This window comes from Sceloporus undulatus, chromosome 6 (assembly GCF_019175285.1).
Source record: "Sceloporus undulatus isolate JIND9_A2432 ecotype Alabama chromosome 6, SceUnd_v1.1, whole genome shotgun sequence".
In the NCBI taxonomy this organism is placed as follows: domain Eukaryota; kingdom Metazoa; phylum Chordata; class Lepidosauria; order Squamata; family Phrynosomatidae; genus Sceloporus; species Sceloporus undulatus.
This window is the reverse complement of record NC_056527.1, coordinates 115,847,219-115,868,746: the sequence shown is the minus strand read 5'-3', so window position 1 is coordinate 115,868,746 and position 21,528 is coordinate 115,847,219. Positions and strand designations below refer to the sequence as shown.

At 43.6% G+C, this 21,528-nt stretch overlaps 1 protein-coding gene and 1 non-coding gene across 8 annotated transcripts; both read left to right on the top strand.

Annotated features, from left to right (window-relative positions):
- The first annotated feature begins 187 nt into the window (after positions 1 to 187).
- On the top strand, positions 188 to 16,659 carry LOC121935171 (aurora kinase C-like). Of its 7 annotated transcripts, XM_042476398.1 has the most exons (11): positions 2,201 to 2,266; positions 4,032 to 4,099; positions 4,727 to 4,950; positions 5,467 to 5,706; positions 6,262 to 6,412; positions 6,980 to 7,043; positions 8,315 to 8,512; positions 11,867 to 12,005; positions 13,376 to 13,524; positions 13,992 to 14,166; positions 15,774 to 16,659. In XM_042476398.1, the coding sequence occupies exons 5-11, from the start codon at positions 6,349 to 6,351 to the stop codon at positions 15,942 to 15,944; spliced, it is 960 nt and encodes a 319-aa protein (XP_042332332.1). In that variant the 5' UTR covers positions 2,201 to 2,266; positions 4,032 to 4,099; positions 4,727 to 4,950; positions 5,467 to 5,706; positions 6,262 to 6,348; the 3' UTR covers positions 15,945 to 16,659. The 7 variants fall into 7 exon arrangements, with proteins under 7 accessions (XP_042332330.1, XP_042332327.1, XP_042332326.1 ...); XM_042476393.1 differs by lacking the exons at positions 4,727 to 4,950; positions 5,467 to 5,706 and adding an exon at positions 189 to 321 and having other exon boundaries at positions 2,031 to 2,266; XM_042476394.1 differs by lacking the exon at positions 5,467 to 5,706.
- On the top strand, positions 311 to 443 carry LOC121935854. The gene has a single exon (XR_006104876.1). It is a non-coding gene; the product is annotated as a U8 small nucleolar RNA (small nucleolar RNA).
- Positions 16,660 to 21,528: the final 4,869 nt, after the last annotated feature.

Here is a 21,528-nt window from a genome sequence, read left to right as displayed (position 1 = left end):
TGATGATGATGCATCTGTAAAGAGCTGTGCCTTTTCCCCCTCGTGAGGCTAGCCCCGCCCACCCCCTTTGTTCTGATTGGGCCCGGGCACTTTATGCAAATGAGGGCGCCGCGTGGCTCCCTGGGAAAAGGCTTGGGATGGCTTCCTTGCCCTCTTTATGCGCAGCTGAAGCGCAGCTTTTGCTCTTTGGGGCTGGAGGGCGACGGAGGGAAGGGAGCCCCCGAGAGAGACAAGGGTCCCCTTCATTTCCCCGCGTGACCCGGAGGGCAGTGGGCCGGAGGGGGCCCGGCGCGGCTGGGAGGCTCCTTTATCGTCAGTGAGGTACATCCTGACCTGTTCCTCCTCCGGGAGAAACAGCACATGATGAATGGAGGCAGCATGAGACGTGATTAGGGTCTCCGCTGGCCGGGGAAGCGCAACGCCCCGCGCCGCTCCTTTCTGACTCGCTCCCACTGGCGATCCTCCTTTTTCATTCGCGTCTCTCCAAAGATAGAAATACTGCTTCCACACTCGAGAGGCATCCCGGCCTGGCGCCGCTTTAACTCTCTTGCGGCTCCAGGCTATGGAATTCTGGGAGTTGGAGTTTGTTGTGGGGCCCAGAGCGGAGCTTTGTAATTCGACCCCCAAAGAGGTCCGGACCCACAGGTTGGGAATCACTGGTCTAGATCAAGGGAAGTCATAGTGCCACTCTATTCTGCTCTGGTCAGGCCCCACCTGGAATATTGTGTCCAGTTCTGGGCAAAACAATTCAAAAAGGATGTTGAGAAACTGGAGCCATGTGTCCAAAGGAGGGTGACTAAAATGGTGAAGGGTCTGGAAACCATGAAGCCCTATGAGGAACAACTGAGGGAGCTGGGGATGTTTAGCCTGGAGAAGAAAAGGTTAAGAGGTGATATGATAGCCCTGTTTAAGTATTTGAAGGGAGGTCATATTGAGGAGGGAGCAAGCTTGTTTTCTGCTGCTCCAGAGACTAGGACCCAATGGAGCAATGGATGCAAGCTCCATGAAAAGAGATTCCAGCTTAACATTTGGAGGAACTTCCTGAGAGTAAGGGCTGTTCGACAGTGGAACACATTCCTTCCTCGGAGTGTAGTGGACTCTCCCTCCTTGGAGGTCTTTAAGCAGAGCCTGGATGGCCATCTGTCAGGGATGCTTTGATGGAGAGTTCCTGCATGGCTGAATGGGGCTGGACTGGATCAGGGCCCTTTTTGGGGTCTCTTCCAACTCTAGGATTCTTTGATTTTATGTTTAAATACCCTACAAGGCATCTGAGCTCATTTGATCTTGGAGGCTAAGCAGGGCCAGCTGTGGTTAGCCCTTGGATGGGAGACCGCCACGGAGTCCCAGGCGCTCTTAGGCTCTGCTTCTAACTGCCTCAGAGTTTCCTGAATAAGAAAACCCTATTAAATTCATGGGGCGGCTGGCATTTGTTATTCCATTTGGAAACGAATTGAAGGCGCTCCAAGGCTGCATCCACACTGGAGAAATAACCCTGTTTGGCACCGCTTTGTTGTCTGGCTCAAGGCTATGGAATTCTGGGAGTTGCAGTTTGCTATTCCTGCAGTGTGGATGCAGCCAGAGTTACAGTTCCCCTTTTCTTCTTTCTGATTGGACAATACATCCATCCATCCATCATTCGTGCCAAGGACCGCCTTCTCTCAGGGTTGGCTGCATTCCGCCTGGCAGCTGACGTCATTTCGTTACGATTGGCTGCCCTTTCTGGCTCGCTTAAGCTCCGCCCCCTCGTTTCTATGGCGCGCGCTCTCTCACTGCGGCCTGACCCTCCCCCTGTCCTCTCCTTCCAATCGCTGCCGTTAACAACTCACAAAATGGCCGACGTATCCGCCTACACTGGCCTTTCCTTGCCTCTTATTGGCTGACCTTCGCTGACTGACATATCACTCCTTTTAAAAAAACCTTGGGCGGTTCGCAAGTGTTTAACCAATCAGCTGCGAGCTTTCTTCAACAGTTTAAAAGATCCGCCAATCGTGGCAGGCTTCTTATCTCCTAAATCCCGCCCTTCCCCTCAGAATCCGTTGGTCCCTAAGACGCTTGGCCAATGGGGTGACAGAAGGGCGGAGCGTGCAGTGGAGGACTAGCCGCGCGTAAAGAGGGAGGAGCTCTCTGTCAGCCAATGAGGAGACGCGTTTTGTCCGGCTTACGCATGGAACGTCGCAGCAGCCAATGGGGTTTGGAGATTGTAGATTTGAAAGGCGAAGGCGCTCAGTCTGCGGTTGGAGCTGGATAGAGAAGGATGTTGCAGCAGGTAAAGCCACTCTAAGCGCCGGGCAGCAGTTGCTCTTCACGTTTATTGTATTGCTGATACATCTGGTGTTTTTGTTAATTTTAGTGGTCGATTTACTAACAACTTTTTTTAACTAATGGATACTAAGAGCTCTTTGGCCGATTAAGTGCAGCGGAGGGTATTGGGGTTTTATTGTGGTTTTAATGGTTCTTAGCGGATGTTTTAATTATTATTATCATTTGTACTCTGGTTTAGGATGGTTACTGTGAGCTGCCTTGGGTCCCTTCGGGGAGAAAGGCGGGATAGAGAGTGATTAAACCAATTAAATAAGAATAAATGAGAAGCACGTGAGCCTTCTCCATTTGCATCTTCTTGAGTATTTGTTATTATTATTATTATTATTATCATTAAACCTGATTTACAAAACAAGAAGATACAATGGTTGTCATCATTATATTATTATTATTTATATTATTATTATAAAACATATTATTATTATTTGTAACCCGAGGATCTTGTTGAGTATTACTTTTTGATTTGAGCTGACTTCTATCCCTCCTTTCTGCCTGAGAAATAAAAGAGTCTAAAAACATAGTACTAAAAACCAGGGCCAGGGAGGAGTAGCGACTGCGGGGTTACTCCTTGTCCTACTCCAGAGTAAGATATATCTTCTTAATGTTAGTCCTGCTCCTGTTATATACTCCTGAATAAAATATATACTTGGCTGTTTCCACATGACTCCTCAGGCTGCCTTTCAGAATTCGGATTATATGGTAATCAGGAACAAGGAGTAAAGAATGTATTTTGTTACTCCTTCTTCCTACTCCTGTAAAAACCTCTTACTCCTTTACCCTTTAGTCCTACTCCCCAAACCTGCTGAAAACAGAGTACTTTCTGAATGATTTTCATTGGAGGAAAAGCATACAATATGGTAATAGTAATAGTAATAATAATAATTTTATTTCTTACCTACCTCTGCTCACGGCTCAAGATGAGTTACAGCATCGTTAAAACACAATCATTACACAAAATGCACGTATTAAGCTGCATACAGTATCCCTTTTGGTCAGTGATTGTCCAATGAATCAATCCCTTCTCTATTGAATAGTTTTTCTGAATTCAATAGAGAATTTCGCAGAGAAGTCCATCTTGAATGCACTGAATATTTTGGGTAACCTGTTCAACTCCTCCACTTGCAGTTTCCATTCCCCAGGATGGATGTGATGTTGACTCAGATCATCTGCGTTGTTGTTGTTGTTGTGTCCCTTTCAAATCCATGTCTTGTGTTGATTTGAGATTTCTCTCTGATCAGTTCAATATTTTGGTTGCTTCTAACATTAGTTTCCAAGAGTGTAACCCCTCCTTGCTGCTTTATATGTGATTGAGCTGTCATATTGTCTGTCACTAACACATTTCTGTGTAAGGACATCTTAAAACAAATGACAGTACACTTGCCCAGAGAGAAACCATACTTGCCCTTAGGGAATCATTGGGAAATGCTTGCCCTTAGACAATCCTTGGGCAAGCATTCCCCAATGATTCCCTATGGGCAAGCATTCCCTTATGTTACTGTTTCTGATGCTAATGGGTTTTAAATGGTACTTCTTGCCTTTTATTACTCTTTCTTTCCCGGGGCTCATGTGCCCAAAGAGGGCAGTGGCCTCTGTCTGCATGAATATCCCACCAGACCATCTTAACTGACAACAACAAAAACAACATCTTGACAAACTAACACTTACTGTTTTTTTTTCTTCTGCGTGGTTTTTAACACTTTTGCCTGATGAAGAAGCCAGCGAAGCTTCAAAAACTTGTGTGACGTACGGACTTGTGCATTTTTGGTTGGGCCCAATGAAGGTATTGTTGTTTTGTACATTTTAGATGTTGTTGTATTTTGCTGCGTGGCTAACATGGCTATCCCTGGATATATTTTCTGCTTTGGTTATTGTTAAATAGTTCTGTTTTGTTGTTCCTACATAACACACGGCTTCCTTTTCCCTATAATTTTTAATTCATAATCAGATGCTGTGGCTGGCTGCTTAAGGAATTCTTGATTGTGCATTTATTGCTTTGGATTGAAAGGGTGAGATGACGCTGTGTGTGTTCTTGAAACCAATGCACTCAGATCCAAAAAAGAGATTCATCTTAAACATTAGAACCTTTTAAAAAATTGCAGGAGCTGTTCAGCAATGGAATAGACGGCTTTGAAGGATGGTGGACTCCCAGAGATGGCAATCTTTAAACAGAAGCTCAATGGATATCTTTCAGGGGCGACCTGGTTGTGTATTCCTATATGGCAGGAGGATTGGCTAGCTGGTCTTTGTGGTCCCTTTGAATTCTGTATTTTGAGCCTTGCCTCTTCCTTCTTATGCCACTTGACGGGAAAGCTAAGACTGTGTTTTTTCATAGTCCTTGGGCGCGGGGGTGCTGCTCTTTGTTCTCACAATTATTCTGGTGGCAATAGGTTTGTTGTTTGGTCCACAGATCCAGAACTTGACCTGTGTTGCGCTGAGTGGCAGAGAGCCTTTCAGGACTTGAGACACTGAAGCAGCTGGAATTTTTGGGGTGTTCCACCTGGCTTGGTGCTGGGCACCAGGGCTGTCTTTCTCCTTGGGGCTTGGTAATTTGACGCGGAGAAGAAGGATCTGTCAACATCCAGGATGGCAAATAAAGAGAACGTGAGCAGTATCTACAGTAGCCTCTCCAAAGTAAGATATGCTCTGCTTCTGCCCATATTGGCTGCATTGCGGTAGTGAATCTGCGGCATTTTTCAGAGGGGGCTGTTAAATTGCAGGTGCTTAAATTTTGACATGAAGAAAAGAGACATGTTGGGTCAAGTTCCTATTCTAGGATAGTCCCAGTTCCTGCGGTTTCCAAGACAAAGCCAGGGATTTAGAGATGGTCCCTGGTGATGTTATTTATTTATTTATTTCAAGGATTTATATCTCGCCTTTCTCCCACAATAGGATTTATTAAACTCTGTGTGTTAAGTATCAAGGACAGTTCCTGACAGCTTGTTCAAACTCCCACAGAATGTGTCTGTGAGAGAGGAGAGAACAGACAGATTTTCCTGTTTGGAAATTTGGACAGAAATCTTATCTAAAGGAGCTGTTTTCAAATCAAGGTGAAATGAAGGGATTGTTCCCAGATTAAGGTGAGATGAGGGGATTGTTCCTACTCACTTACTTAGGGAGACAGATAGAGTCTAGTTTCCTTTCTCCTAGGCATAAGGTGGATACAGAGTAGAGTGGAGGGTGAATCCTGGTGCCACAACGATTGGGAAGGAAGCTAACAAAATCCATAGCCCCTGCCCCACAGAAGGATTCCTAGGCAAGCTGGATATTTGCCCCTCATGCCTGGAGCTAAGCCCATCTTCCCCAAAACTGGAGAACTGGTACCCTTGTCTGCTGTCTGAAGATGACCCATAAAAACTGAAGACTTAGGGACAGGAGCCCTAGACATAGGTAATGAGTGTTGTGCTTTATGTCTCACAAAGAAAGGTATGGAGAGAAGTGGAGGTTTTCAGATACTGAGGTCAGGATCCAGCTGGATTCTTGAGCTGATGGCTTATGGAGAAAGTGATTTCTTTCCCGTATGCCTCTCAAAGCTCTGCTCTAGAAGATGCCCCACATCTCTGGGGCAGATACTGAAGCCATATGGGGGCTGCATGGGAGGTGGAACATGTTTCCTGGGGGATTTCATGATGCTCAGTGCAAGCATAAACTTGGATCCTAGTTTGAAGCCCAGTTTTCTACCTGTTGGAAGCAATATCTCTTCTCTTCCCCTTGCCTGCAATTTCTGAGTTTTCTCCAGTGATGGCCTACAATGTTAAACCTTACTCGAAGCTATTGTAGTAGGGCATTAATTGTATTAGTCCTAGGACCATAACAAGTCAAAATCAAATAATTTGCAGAAAGCGTAATGAATTCATAAAAATCAGTTAGAATGTTGGGACTAGAGATGCCATTTAAATCAAAAGGAACAATCGCTTGTTGACTTGTCTTCCTCTTTTCCTGCAGTACCAGTACAGCAGTCTGTCAGGCCCTCAGCGGGTTCCCTATAAAATTAACAGTGCTGCATCCAGCACACCTTCTGGATCGCTTTTCATGCAGAGGGCTGTTACGAACAGCGCGAAGGCCAGCTTGAAGACCCCCTCTGCCCCGAACCCACGTGAGGCCTATGTTTGTCTGGGAGTGGAGCGGGCGGGTAGGAGAGCTATGGAGGTTTTGGATACTGGGTTGGGTCTCTTATTGGATGGAGATGGAGAAAAGCCCTCCCACATCCATTAACAGAGTAGGAGCATACCATCTCACAGTCCTGATTTGGCAGGGACAGTCCATCCCACTTTTTCAGCTGCCCTTAAAATGTGCTGGTTTCTCTCTTCTTCCACTTTCCCCCATTGTCCTCAGCCTGCTTACTTCCTGCAAACTGAGTTTACAATGTAGAAGTAATGTGCACTCAGTTAACTCAGCAGTCTTGTATTTCCTAGTCTCCTCAGGCAAAAGCCAACTGCTGCAGCCTTCCAGAGTTTGTTTGCTCTTCCTGAATACTAACTTTTGCCATGTTGCCTACATTCTAATGTTGCTTGTTTACACGTTCCCCAGTTTTCATCTATGAAATGTTGGAGGGTATATGTTAGCCGGTTCCCTAGAACAAATTTGTTAGTTCCTTTGATCTCTGAGTTGGTCTTGCTAGCATTTGGGGAGGATACTCTGACCTTGTCTTCTGTCTTTACAGCTCTCGCAGGCAGGGTACCCATGGAATCAGATTCAGTTGCCCCTTCAATGGAAGAAGGCTCTGAGTGAGTTTCCTTTTCTTTTGTTCATTAAAATATTTGTATCCAGCCTTCTCTCCAAAGATTAGGGATGCCAGGCGAAATAAGGATGGGGCTCCTATTCCTTTAATGGTTGCCTACAAGAGGAAATTTCAGCAGATGCTGCTAATTGTGGACAACTATTAAAGGGACAAAAGTCCTTATTTCAGCTAGCACCTCTACCAAGCGTTTGTAGACTGCATCTGTTCTGCAGAAGTAATGCAGTTTAACACTGCTTTAACTACCACGGCTCTGTGCTATGTATTTCTGGGATTTGTAGTTTGTTGTGGCACCAGAACTCTCTCATAGAGAAAGCTAAATATCTCACAGAACCACAAATCCCAGAATTCCATAGCATTGAGCCATGGCAGTTAAAGCAGTGTTAGACTGCATTATTTCTGCAGTGCAGATGGAGCTTCAGGGTGGAATAGAATAAAATCAATTCAAAATGCAAAAGAATCTATTTTTATTTTTTCAAGGATTTAACTGAAATATATTTTGCAGCCTAAAAACTTTTTATGGCGTTGCACACATTAGAAAGTGTTTGATGTATACAAAGCAGATAAGGCACTAGAGACATTCCCCTGGCTTTAATAATAATAAAAAATGTGTGTGAACCTAGTGCCAGAATGAAGTCTATGCTGGCACCAGTTGGGTCTCCGGGGGAAGGGTGTTCCACAACAAGGGTGCCATGGTAGGGAAAGCCCATGCCCTCCCACAATGTATTGCCCCCACCAGGGAAAGACAGAGGAGGGCACCTCCAAAATCCTTCAATCCATGGGCAGGTGGGATGGGGAGAGGTTCTCATTCAAGAATTGAGATTTCAAGCTTATTTAGGACTTTAAATGTAATCATCAGCACCTATTGGAAGTACACTCAGTCCCCCATATTTGCGGCTTTGATATTTGCGGCTTTGATTATTCACAAATTTGATTAATATGTTCTCTCTAGGAATATCTAGGTCCTCCAGTGCAACTCTATGGTCAACTTTAACTAAAAGTTGCACTGGAAGACCTAGAGATTCCTAGAGAGGTAAAACGTTGTGGTTTTTGTTGTTTGCATTTTTTTCCATATTCACAGGGGTCTTGTGCCCCTAACCCTAGCGAATATGGAGGGACAAGTGTATATTGCTAAATTTTAATAGTTTTGAAGAGGACTGGGGAAGAAGAAATGGCTCTGCATGTTCTGGCTACCAATCAAACTTCAGTGCTCCCATTCTCCCTTTTTCCTGCAATCTGTCAAATTATCTTGGAATTCAGGACAGACCGAGTGCTGACCATTGATGATTTCGAAATCGGGAAGCCTCTGGGCAAAGGGAAGTTTGGCAATGTCTACCTGGCCCGGATGAAAGAGAGCAAGTTCATTGTGGCTCTCAAGGTACTCTTCAAATCTCACATGGAGAAGGAAGGCGTGGAACATCAGTTGCGCCGAGAGATTGAGATCCAGTGTCACCTCAGGTAACAGTGTGGCGAAGGGTTAGTGTTCAGAGCCTTTTTGGAGATGTCTGGCCATTTTAGTTGGGGAAGGCTTTTAGAAACCCAAGAGAGAAATTTCCTTCCAAGACCTTCTGAGGTTGGCTGAGGGATCAGATACAAGCCAAGCTGCCAAAGGTCCCATTAGACATCTCAAAGCAGAAACTATACTGATGTGCCAGTTCTCATCTTCAAATTGGGAAGCTGTCATAAAAGAGAGCCTTGTTTCCAAAACCAAGTGATGAAAGCTCTGCCACTTACAGATTGTTGTTGTGTGCCCTCAAGTCGTTTCTGGCTTATGGCAACCCTATCATAGGGTTTTCTTGGCAAAATATATTCAGCCACCTTCTGGGGCTGAGAAAATGTTCCTTGACCAAGGTCACCATGAGTCAAAAATGACTTATAATAATAATATAATAATAAAATTTTATTTTTATACCGCTTTTCCGTGATGATCAAAGCGGTGTACAGAAAATGCAATAAAAACAACAATACAGAATAAAAATTTCAATAAAAACATAGCAATAACACTATATTAACACATTACATTAAACAAATAAAACCAATTACCCCAAATCAAAGCCAGCTGAATTGTTAATTCATGATGCCAGTACATATAGGGGGAAGCCACATAGTATCAAGGGACATGGGGGAAAGCCTGGTGGAAAAAAAAGGTTTTAAGCTTCTTTTTGAACAAATCCAGGGAAGTGATGGAATGGAGCTCATTGGGAAGAGTGTTCCAAATTTTAGGGGCCGAGATGGAGAAGGCCCTTTGCGAGGTTGATGCATATCTCGCGGTTGGAACCCTCAACAAGTTCTTCCCGGCTGACCTGAGTGTGCGGGGCAGATTATATGGGGAGAGGCGGTCCTCCAAGTAGCCTTGGCCCAAGCCATTTAGGGCTTTATAGGTAATAACCAACACCTTGTATTGTGCCCGGAAGCGAATGGGCAGCCAATGAAGATCTTGCAGAACAGGTGTTATATGGTCGGTCCTGGAACATCCAGCGACCAATCTTGCTGCCATATTCTGCACTAATTGAAGCTTCTGGGTTTGGTACAAGGGTTGCCCCATGTAGAGCGCATTGCAGAAATCCAATCGAGAGGTTACCAGAGCATGTACCACCATTTCAAGGTTCCTCCCCCCGCCCAGATAGGGTCGCAGCTGGCGTATCAGCCAAAGCTGATAACAGGCGCTTCTGACCATCACATCCACTTGAGATGTCAGTTGGAGCAACGAGTCCAGAAGCACTCCCAAGCTGCGAACTCAGTCCTTCAGGGGAAGCGTGACCCCATTCAGGACAGGTGGATAAATTTCCTTCCCTGGGCCTGGGGAGCCTATCACAAGTACTTCCGTTTTCTCTGGATTCAGACTGAATTTGTTTTCCCTCATCCAGCCCATTACCAACTCCAAGCAGGCATTTAGAGGAGAGATGCCATCCCTAGTCACTGCAACAGTCGGAGACACAGAGAAACATATTTGGGTGTCATCAGCATACTGATAACACTGCGGCCCGTGTCTCCGGATGATCTCTCCCAGACGTTTCATGTAAATGTTAAATAGCATGGGGGACAAAATAGCTCCTTGAGGGACGCCAGATGTAAGCTCCCTCTTATCAGAGCAAGAGTCCCCCACCTGCACCATCTGGAATCTACCCGAGAGGTAGGAGCGGAACCACTGGAGCGCAGTGCCCCCGATACCCAACTCCCTCAGGCATTCCAGAAGGATACCATGGTCAATGGTATCGAAAGCCGCTGAGATGTCCAAAAGCACCAACAGGGACACACTACCCCCATCCATGCCCAGACAGAGATCATCGACTAAGGCGACCATGGCAGTTCTCAACACCATAGCCCGCTCGGAAGCCAGTTTGAAATGGATCCAGAAAATCCGTTTCATCCAAGATCGCTTGAAGCTGGAAGGCAACTGCCCTCTCGATCACCTTCCCTAAAAAAGGCAGCAGCGACACAGGCTGATAGTTGTTTTGAATCAGGGGGTCTAGTGAGGGCTTTTTTAGCAGAGGTCTAACTACTGCTAATTTTAAATTAGATGGAAATTGCCCTTCACTAAACAATGTACTGTATTAATTATGTATGAAGGACAGGGATCGAGAGAGCATGTCATCTTCCTTGAAAGCAAAAAACCACTAATTTGTCAAAGTTGATTTCTTTGTTCCAGTTGTTAGTAGTGTGTGTACATGTTTAAGATAGTTCACACTTTAGAAAATTTACATTGTTTAGGAAATTCAGGAAAGCACTCTTCTCTGATGTGCTGAATATTGGAATGGCATTGGCTAAAGCTGAGTATTTCTTGGCTTAGAATTGCATGTTTATCGATCTTGTTTGGAGAACACAGCTCATAGTGTTCCAAAATTCTGAGTTGTGCCTTAGGTTTGCTTTTTCCCTCGCTGAATCCTTTATGGTTACTTCTGTGAAAAAAAGGGAAATAGGATCCATCTCGCAAACAAGCAGTCAGGAAATAAATATGCATGCAACAAACAAATATTAGCAAGTTATATTAAATCTGTCTGTCAAACAATCAGTAGTCCATATACAAACATCCAGCCGTCCCTCCATTTTTGTAGGGGATCTGTTCTGGACACACACATACACACACAAAATGGAGGGGGGACTGTAATATAAATAATTTAGTAGGTGTAAAGGTCCATTGGACCTGAATCTTCAACCGGAGGCAGATTGATAGATCTTTACAAGCCTTCAAAAAAACAAGAGCCAAACACATGTCAACACTGTCTTCAGTAGCCAGTATTGAATTTCTGATAATGGTTTACTTCTTCCTACCAGAATAAGCCAGTCACATCAGTTTATCCACCACCAGCAAAGTGGCAAAAGACTTGTTTGTTCTTATTCTTTGAAAAATTTTACATCAGTGTGCTTTTGGATTTTAAAACCCCAGCAGTTTCATAGTGCTGTGCAACTGTCAAGTTTGCACCGATTGGCCTCCTTCCTGTGTATATCATTTTCAGATTTGTTCACAAGTCTATTTGTCATTCTGCACTCATCTTCCCTTTTAAAAATGCCTACAATTTGAAGTACATCTTTTTGGGTACATTTTCTGACTTTAAGCTTTTCTAGATGTATCTGATCCTAAAATGTGTAGCCCCATCTGGGGACGCTCTTGAAGCCAAGAACTGAGTCACAAAATCTGGGGAAGTGTTAGCCCCGAAGCATTGCTCTCTGTTCTTTCTGTGACTCTCTTTGAAAGATGTCCCCCTTCCTGCCTGCCTCCTGGCCTGAATTGTTTCATGCCTTCTTCTCCATACTTGTTTTTCTCTGCTGCCTCCTGGTGGCCTATTCAGATATCCCTCCCTTTTTCTGCAGTCACCCCAATATTCTGCGCCTCTATAACTACTTCCATGATCGCAAGCGTGTGTACCTGATCCTGGAGTATGCGCCTCGTGGGGAGCTCTACAAAGATCTGCAGAAGCACCAGCGCTTCGACGAGAGGAGGACTGCCACGGTGAGCGCTCCCTCCCTTTTGAGTGTGAAGAACCATCAGCTCCCATAAAGATGTAGACACCTTGGCAGAGGCAATATTGAAAATATTACTTTGGAGACTAAAGGAGTTCTCTGAGAGGAGCCAGTGGCCCATGCTGACAGGGGGATTCTGGGAATTGTAGTTCAAAAAATCATTTCCAAGCTTGGAAGCAGGGAGAAGTAATCACACACACACCCCACACACAGCTTGTCAAGGTGTAATTGGAGTGGTGGGTCTTCTTGGTGCCCAGTCTCTCTTGTACGGTTGGCCTTTGCTTACATGGGGATCCGTTCTGGACCCCTCCGCGTAAAGGAAATACCGTGTATGCTCAAGCCCCATTGAAAACAGTGGGGCTTGCGCATGCGACATGGCACGCACGGCGTGGACATGCACACCATTGCTCCTTCTGTCGTGTGGCTTCAGCATCAGTTGAACGCTGCGTGTGGTGCAGGTGCACTGTATTGCTTTTGTTTTGTAAACTGCTTCAAGTCCCACTGTTGTGGGAGAGGGGAAAGTCCAGGATAGAAATAAAGGAATTGAATAGATTTAGCTTCCAGTTTTAGAAAGTGGTTTGTGAACAGGATCCTGTCATGCTATACAGCTATAGCACTATGGTGTCACTGAAGGGGAACCCTAAATGCTTATATCTCTGCTGTTTGTGTATCCTGGTGCTAGGGAAATTCTCCAAAAAGAACAAGTTGACCATGTGAAGGTTACACAGCATATTCTGTCCCCTACAACGCCAAGAAACTGGGGAGCTTACCTTACAGAAGGCTGTACAAGACCAACTGACACCTAGAAGTCGATACTTTTATTGAATTCATTCACTTCATGGAATTTTCCCGGCACATGCACTTGGCAGTCGCAATTTGACAACCTTGGCAGACTATATGAGAATGTAAGCATTCAGGGCGCCTGTTCTTTTCAGACACTGGTCTGTCAGGATAAAGGAACAGAAATGCATTTCTTTCTCTTAACTAAAATTGGATCCTTGATTCACCAGCATTTCCTGTTAATCTCTCCTGGTGTGGCTCAGAGAAGCAATTCCACTTCAGCACTTTATCAGATTAACTGCTGTGGCTGCATCCTATGGAATCCATGGTTTTGTAGTTTGAGAGTTCTCTGGCAGAAAATTCTAAATACCGCTCTCTAAACAGCAAATCCCAAGACACCATAGGATGCAGCCATGGCAGTTATTGTGTAATCATAACAATATTATTGTAGAGTGTCAAAGGGCCCCAGTTCTCTCCAATTACATGATGCACCAACAGAACAGGATTGTTGGCTTAAGTCTGTCCAGACTGTGGCATCTCAAGGTACTCAAGTAGCCCTTTTTTGCTTCCTGGAAACAGTATATGGAAGAGTTGGCCGATGCCCTCATCTACTGTCACAGTAAGAAGGTGATCCACCGGGACATCAAGCCAGAGAATTTGTTGATGGGGCTCAAAGGGGAGCTGAAGATTGCTGATTTTGGCTGGTCTGTGCATGCTCCCTCCCTCAGGTAAGTGCCATCTAATGTTGTGGTACCCAAAGTGCATGATGGCTTTGGGCAGGAAGGACAACTGTTGAGATTAGGAAGCTGCATTGACCTTCCATGGGATCTTCGGGGGCTACCTCCTGATATCCCTCCCAATTTTTGAAACTTTTTTTTACCCTCAAAGGGGGTATGAGGGTCAATTGCATCATATTGTTGATCCTCCTTGGAACATTTTAGACCAGAAAATAACCCAGAGCTCAGCTTCTGCCCTACTTTCTGTTGGGAAAAAGGCCTCTTTGGGGTCTAAACTATACCAGGGTGTGTGTGGGTAATGTTCCAGAATTGCTTCCCACATTCCCAAGGAGCATTTGAAGGCAATTTTAGAGAAAAATGGGATGTGGAAGCCCCCCAAGTACTGCTTTTGGGAACAGCTACTCTGGTTTTGGTTTCTCCTGTTCTAATTCTTACACCCACCTCTTCCTCTGCCTCAGGAGGAAGACAATGTGTGGAACTCTGGACTACTTGCCTCCTGAGATGATTGAAGGCAAAGCCCATGATGAGAATGTTGACCTCTGGTGCATCGGTATCCTGTGCTACGAGTTAATGGTGGGCCACCCGCCTTTTGAGAGCGCCTCCCACACGGAGACGTACCGCCGCATCGTCTCGGTGAGGCTGCATCCTCCCAGCATGCCTTGGGAAGGGGAAGCCATCCTATCAACTGGGCCTTTTGGCCAGTGCCTTGTGCATGCCACCAATGTGTAGTGTTGCTGTACTGTGGATGAGACTAGCCTATTCTAGGTTTCTGGACATAGTGCTGTGGATTCTAGCCTCAGAGTTACTTGTGGGTCAGGAAATGGGAAGGAAAACACAACTGCCTAATATCTTCAAGACAGGAGGATTAGAGAAAGGGAAAGGGCCACTGAGTTTTATTTTCAAAGCTACTGGGCAGTACAGTCTTCTCTCGATCTGTAAGGTAATAAAACACTGCTTCTGTTCCTCCTCACCTCTAAAGTCTTGTCTGCATTGTAGAAATAACGCAGTTTGATATCACTACTATGACTCAATGCTATGAAATTCTGGGATGTGTAGTTTTATGAGCTGTTGAGTCTCCCCTTGCAGAGAGCTCTGGTGCACCAAACTGCAAATCCCAGAATTCTATGGCATTGAGCCATAGATGTTAAAGTAGTGTCAAACTGCTTTATTTCTGCAGTATGATGGCAGCCTAAGCTAAGCCTAATTTGTTTTTGTTAGAATTTATTTCTACCCTGCCTTTCTCACCAAACTGGGACTCAGGGTGGCTTTCATAGTGAAATTATTAATTGATTGACTAAATTAACTAATTAACATTAAAGCCAACAAGTCAGAAACAATTTAAAGCATATAGTTAAAAATGCTAAAAGCAGTTTAAAAGAAAAGTACATCATCTTAATAGCTTTTTCTTTATAAGATTTCCATTTTCCAATGCCTAGGCTGCTGATGGAAAGACTGCAAAAAGGGGGCCATTCTAGCCTTCCTGTGAGGTTGGTGGGACTGAGAAAGAAGCACATCTCCTGAGGATCTCGGGGCGTAGGCAGACTCAAGTGGAGAGATACAGTCTGTACCACCCTCAGTGTAAACTGTTGTACTGCCTTCGGGCACAACCTTCCACTCCTGACACTTTCCCCAGGGCCCTAGCCTCAGTTCCACTCAGATTAAATTCATTCGCCACCCTCTTAGGGAATCTTAGCCTCAGTTGACACCTCTGGGAAATGGTGAGTCTTGTAATGAGAGCCTGGTCTAAATATGGCAGTATTGGACTTAAAATGAGAGGGCCAAGCTTCAGATCTTATTCTCTTTCTCTTGTTGGTTGCCATTGAGCTTTTTTCCTTCATGGCCTAGCTAACCCTACAAAGAATGTTTTCTTTATGGCTGTCCCCACCCTTCCTTGCCCATCCAACTCACTGGGTAACACCTAGTTTAAAACAGATTTCCTTGAGGTGAAAGAGTGAGGCCCTGATCTGCTACCTGAGAGAAGGTTCTCTGTGGGGTTTGTGGACCTGTATTAAGCTGTTAGGCGCCATGCAGAAATTTGGTTCTTGCCCAGAAATGTTAACCAGGCTGGTCTCAGATTGGTCTCAGATATCTCTCTGAGTGGAGGGTAGGGAGAGAGAAAGCAGCTTTTGGAAACAAGGTTTTTTATTTCTTTCTCAGACTGCTAAATTCCCCTTCCCTGCCTGTCTCTCGGTTCTAATTGTGGTCTGCTAATAGGTTCTGTTTCTTTTTTCTTACAACAGGTGGATCTCAAATTTCCACCGTTTGTGCCTGAAGGCGCCCGGGACTTGATTTCGAAGCTGCTTCGCCATGACCCAGCTGAGCGGCTACCCTTGAAGGCTGTGATGGAGCACCCTTGGGTAAAAGCCAACTCCAAGCGGGTGCTACCTCCAGTTTTTCACCCACAATGTTAAAAGCCCCCCAAGGAGCATTTGCACACACCTGAACCATGAACATATTAAATTTTGCAGACTTGGGGCTAAAACATGCAGGCAATAAGTGCCAGCAGTGTGAGGGCATGGCATTTCAGTGACACAGCATTTACATGTGCCATACCACAGAAACGCCAAAGAGTGCAGCAAAGCCAGCTTTTTATCAGCTCAAAAAAGGAGCGGCTTTCCTTTTTGAGCTGGTTGGGGACATGTCATGCAGTTGCTGCGGCCTGAACCCTGCAGCGTGACACCGCTCCTTCAGGGCCATCTGTTTCAGCCCTTGATGCATTTTAAATGGGCAGAGCGGGGGAAGAAGGGTTTTCCTGCAAGACCTTTAAATTCTTTCTCCCAGAAGTCTTCACTGGAATATCAAAGGAGGGAGTTCAGTTTATTTCTGCCTGCCAGTGAAATATCATATTCAGGCCATGAAACCTCTGGAGGGTGGTTGTTCAGGTGGCCACAGTGCCCAGAATTGCTGCATTGTGCCTGGTGATGTGCTTCATAGTGAAAACGGGTAACCATCAACTTGGACCTCCAGACTTGGCACTAATCTCATAGTTTTCTTTCTTGAGTAAGCCTGTAGTTGTTCAGATTGTTCTACAATTTTGGTTTGTAGTATACGCTTTTGTGTATATGTTTCTTTGTGGTGACTTCTGTGATTTTAATAAACTTTAATAAACTTTGATAAACACTTGAATACTATTTTGCTTGTTTCTCTATACTTTTAATCTCTGGAAAATTTGAAATGCTTTTAATGTGCAAACTTTTTTGATTGGGTTGATTCTTTCTAATGTTAGCTTTGAAAAAGACAGAAAGGCCAGGGGCACATCTACTTTGTTAATGGAGGTAAACTTGTAAGCTGCCTCATGTTATGGGAGAAATGTGAGATAATTTAACTAAAGCTCTAATTCTTCTTGAGGGTATACTATGTGTTGCATATAGTGTTACTTTCAGTAAGAATTAGGCTTTTGCCTCTGCAATTTTAAGTGGTAGGGCAAGGGAAGGAGGAGAGAATTTTATCTCACAACATTGTAATACTGATAGCAACGGGAACAGATTATTTCACTGTAGAAAAGGAGAAAAAAAGCATCAAGTTAACAGGTTTGAAGTTTCCTTCAAATTATAGCTTTAAAGCCCAACATTAAACATGCATTGGGGAAGTACTTCAAGTCTGTGTGTGGCTGGGCTATGAAGTTCAGCTGTAGAAGTGGATTTATGGGATTAGGTTTCTTAAACATGGTGCCACTGTTACTGGTATCCAGGGCTGATGATGATAGCAAAATCATTTACATGGGAGAGGTACCTTTTATTGTCAGTTTCACACAAGCCTAAGGGCCTGCTGCTCCAACATGAAGATAAAAGAAATCTCAATATGGGGAGAAAAAAGCCTAATGCTATCAAGTTTTCTAGCTGTGGGGATTTTTAAAACTTGGTGCAGTTGGAGTCAATCTAGTTTGAGCTATGTCTGTCGTAAAAAGGTCTAAATGTATTGGGGACATTTAACTGAAGCAACATAGTATGTGAACCCACCACATTCTCTGGGGTTAGGAGCACAAGACCTCCATGAAAATGGTAAAACCGCAAATAAAATAACACTATTTTTGTTATCTGAGAGAACATCTCAAGGAATCTCTAGGTCCTCCAATGCAACTCTGTTGTCAACCTCTGGCAGATTTTGACCATAGACTTGCCCTAGAGGACCCACAGATTCTATAGAGAATATTTCCCTAGGCACTTGCAATTTCATGGTCAACTTCTGTCAGATCTTGACCACAGAGTTGCACTGGAGGACCTAGAGATTCCTAGAGAGATGTTCTCTCAGGTACCAAAAAATAGTGTTTTTATTTCGTGGGGGTCTTGTGCCCCTAACCCCAGAGAATGTGGAGGGTCCACTGTATACTGACTTTCCAGACTAAAACAGTGATGTCTTTGACTTCTAGCACCATGGATAGCTCCCAGTCTGACAAAGAGTAGACCAGATACCCTGCAGAACTGAATCTCTGTAGCAGCTGCTGAAGACATTTTCTTCTTTTAAAGGGTCATAAGTCTTAATTCAGCTGTGAACCTAAGCAGAGCTGTATTGCTGTTAAATTTAGGGATGACTTTGGCCAGTTCAGTCAACCAGAGACACTGAGACTGATAGTATGAAATGTATCATTCTCTGTTACATTTTGCAACCTGGTTTAAGCTTTGGACTGTGACTGGAGACCTGAGTTCGATTTCCTGCTCGGCCATGGAATCCACTGTGTGATCTTGAGTGAGTCACACTCTCTCAGGCCCTGAAAGCCCCATGATAGGTTTGCTTTGTTGTTGTTGTGTGGCCCTCTAGTCATTTCTGACTTATGGCGATCCTAAGGCAAACCTATCATGGGGGTTTTCTTGGCAGGTTTCTTCAGAAGAAGTTTGCCATTGCCATCCCTGAGGCTGAGAGAGTGTGACTTCCCCAAGGCTGTTTCCATTGCTGAGCCGGGATTCGAACCCTGATCTCCATAATCATAGTCCAACACTCAAACCACTATGCCACACTCTCTCTTAGGTTGCCATAAGCTGGAAATAACTGGAAAGCACACAACAGCAGGGGGAAAAATGTCACAATGCGGGTGTCTAAACTTTTGATTTGTGCTAATAAAGGTATTCTTCTTTACTGCAAGGTACAGACTGCAAGGCTGTCCTGTTTGGGAAGGGAAGCGCTTCGGCCCAAGAAAGATAGCTTTCCACACAGATTCAGGATTTGACCCACTGTCCACCTTAACTCTGGGTTGAAGTAGGTCTTACACCTCAGTTCTCCCCATAATATGAGGGGAGCAGAGAGGCATTTTGTAATCTATCTCAGGCAGGAAAGGTTCCTTAGGCCAGGCCTACCCCAAGAAATTAACTATACCACTAGCACCATTCATTTGGAAGGCTTTAAAATGGCGTTAGCAAATTCATTGAGGACCAGGTGGCGGTCTCTTAAATGACAATTGGTGAGGCTAGCAGTCCTTTTTTTACCTAAGGCTCATCCATACTGCAGAATTAATCTGGTGTGACACCACTTTAGCTGCCATGGCTCAATGCTATGGAATTCTGGGAAATGTGTTGTGGCACCAGAGCAAAGCTACAATTCCCAGAATTCCATAGCATTGAGCCTTGGCAGCTAAAGTGGTGTCACACCAGATTAATTCTGCAGTATGGATGGTAGCCATGGTGGCTATTAAGACAAACCCCACATCTTGTGTTAATAATGCCTTTTATAAGGCCAACCAAGTATAACACACCTGGGGCAGTGACAATGCTGAGGATGTATATTTGTTTATGCACACTCTTATTTTTAGTCTGAAATGGGGATCTAACTCATTGATGGGTCTCAGTAACAACTGACTATTTTCCATATTAACATAGAAACCTATTCAGGGGTAACCATGTTGGCCATATACCAAAAAGGATAATAACAGTCAGAACCCACCAAACAGTGATTTTGGATAAATTCCAACGAAGGCTGCATCTTAAACACAGTTTGACGCTGCCACGGCTCAGTGCTATGGAATCCTAGGATTTGTAGCTTTGGGAGATATTTAGCTTTCTTTGTCAGAAAGTAGAAATCCCAGAGTTTGGAGATTAAACCCAAACCTCTGCATTTTTTAGTTATTTTCCCCTCTCCCCTTTTAAATGGAGAGGAAAATATTAATACTTTAATTAATTGTTCAAACTCTTGGTTTTTCTGTGTGCACACTTTATTTATGTTATTTTATTTTACTTTTCTCCCACCTTTTCCCTCCCTTTTAAATGGAGAGAAAGTAATAACCTTTTTCATTTTGTTTTCCAGTCAAAGGTGCTACAAGATCCTTTTGCAGATTGGTCAGAACTAAGTCCTGGTGTTTGGGGCCCCGCTTTATTTACTATTGATTATTGGTTATTCTCCCTCATTTATTCCCTTTAGGGTGGTGTCTGTTTTCCTCCCTTTTAAATATGGAGGAAAATATTAACACTTTAATGGATTGTTCTCAGGATTCTCAGTATCAGAACAAAGTCCTGATCCTTTTGGGCCTGCTTTATTCATTGTATATTTCTCCTTTCTTTTGTCCTATCTCTGTATGGGTCTTCCTCCATTTTAAATGGGGGAAGTATTAATATTTTCATTGATTTTTCTCTGTAACAGCTATATCATGGTATTTTTGTGTGTACTTTATTTTATTTTATTTTTCTCTCTTCTTTTCCCCCTGTGAGGTGCTGTCGGTTTCCCTCCCTTTTAATAAATAATAATAATAATAATAATAATAATAATAAATTTATTTATATTTCCTGCCTCTCCAAAGATCGAGGCAGGATTACAGCAGTAAGTAATACAAAATAGTACAAATAATACAAAATATTCATGCATCATTAAAAAACACTGAATTTATCAATTCCTATTAGAGGTTAAAATAGTAACACTTTCATTGATTTTTCTCAGTAACAGCTAAGTCCTGTTTTTGGTTTTGTTTTGTTTTCTAGGGTGATTTTTATTTTCTCCCTCTTTTTCCTCTTCTGAAGTGTGGTCTCCTTTTCCTTCCTTTTTAAATGAGAATTTAAGTATTCACACTTTCATAGAATTTTCTCAGAAACAACTAAAACCCTTGGTTGTTGTTGTTTTTTTTTGTGTGTGTGTGTCTTTTATGTTTATTTTTTATTTCTTTTTTCTCCCTCCTTTCCTGGTGGGAATAGCTTTCCTTGTCTTTTAAATGGGAGCTATTCACACTTTAATAGAATTTTCTCAATAACAGCTAAAATCCTGGGTTGTGTTGGTTGTTTTTTGTAAGTGCTTTTACTGTATATTTATTTTTATATTTTCCTCCCTCCTCCCCCAAATGCAGAATAGTGTCGGTTTCCTTTCTTTTTAAATTGGAGTTTAGGTATTCACAGTTTTATAGAATTTTCTCAGTAAAGTCCTGGGTTGTGATGTTTTATACATCCTTTATTTTTATTGTGTATATATATTTTTTCTCCCTCTATTTTTACCCCTCTGAGGGGTGGGAATAGCTTTCCCTTCTTTTTCAAGAAGAGTTTATGTATTCACACTTCTATAGAATTACCTCAGTAACAACTAAGTCCTGTTTTTGTTTTTCCTGGAGTGCTTTATTTGTGCATGTGTGTATATATACACATACACACACAAATAAAGCACCCCAGGAAAAACAAGAACAGGACTTAGTTGTTACTGAGGTAAAACATATCTGTATTATAGTACAGATATGCATGTGTGTGTGTGTGTGTGTGTTGTCCCTCCTTTAAGTCTCTGGTGGTATCTGTGTTTCCCTCACTTTTAAATGGGGGAATCGATTAATCGTTCTCAGTTAAGCCTGGTGTGTTTTTGGTGTTGTTGTTTTTTGTGTGCTTTTTTATTTTTATTATTATTATTTCCCCCTCCTTTTTTCTCTTTAGGACAGAGTCGCTTTCCCTCCCAACAAGGGGAAAAAGGAATTCCATTTTAAAAAAGAAATGCTGTGAGGGGAAAAAACACACACATTCCACATCTCCCACATAAAGCAGAGAGACAGAGAGGGGCCAAGATGGCGGCGGTGGGCTGAGGCCTCCTCCTCCCTCTTCC

Coding starts and splice junctions, on each gene's coding strand:
- LOC121935171 (XM_042476393.1), top strand. CDS start 2,185: ATGGGGTTTGGAGATTGTAGATTTGAAAGGCGAAGGCGCTCAGTCTGC. Junction 7,044..8,314: donor TCAATGGAAGAAGGCTCTGA/GTGAGTTTCCTT, acceptor CTTGGAATTCAG/GACAGACCGAGTGCTGACCA. Junction 12,006..13,375: donor ACGAGAGGAGGACTGCCACG/GTGAGCGCTCCC, acceptor TCCTGGAAACAG/TATATGGAAGAGTTGGCCGA.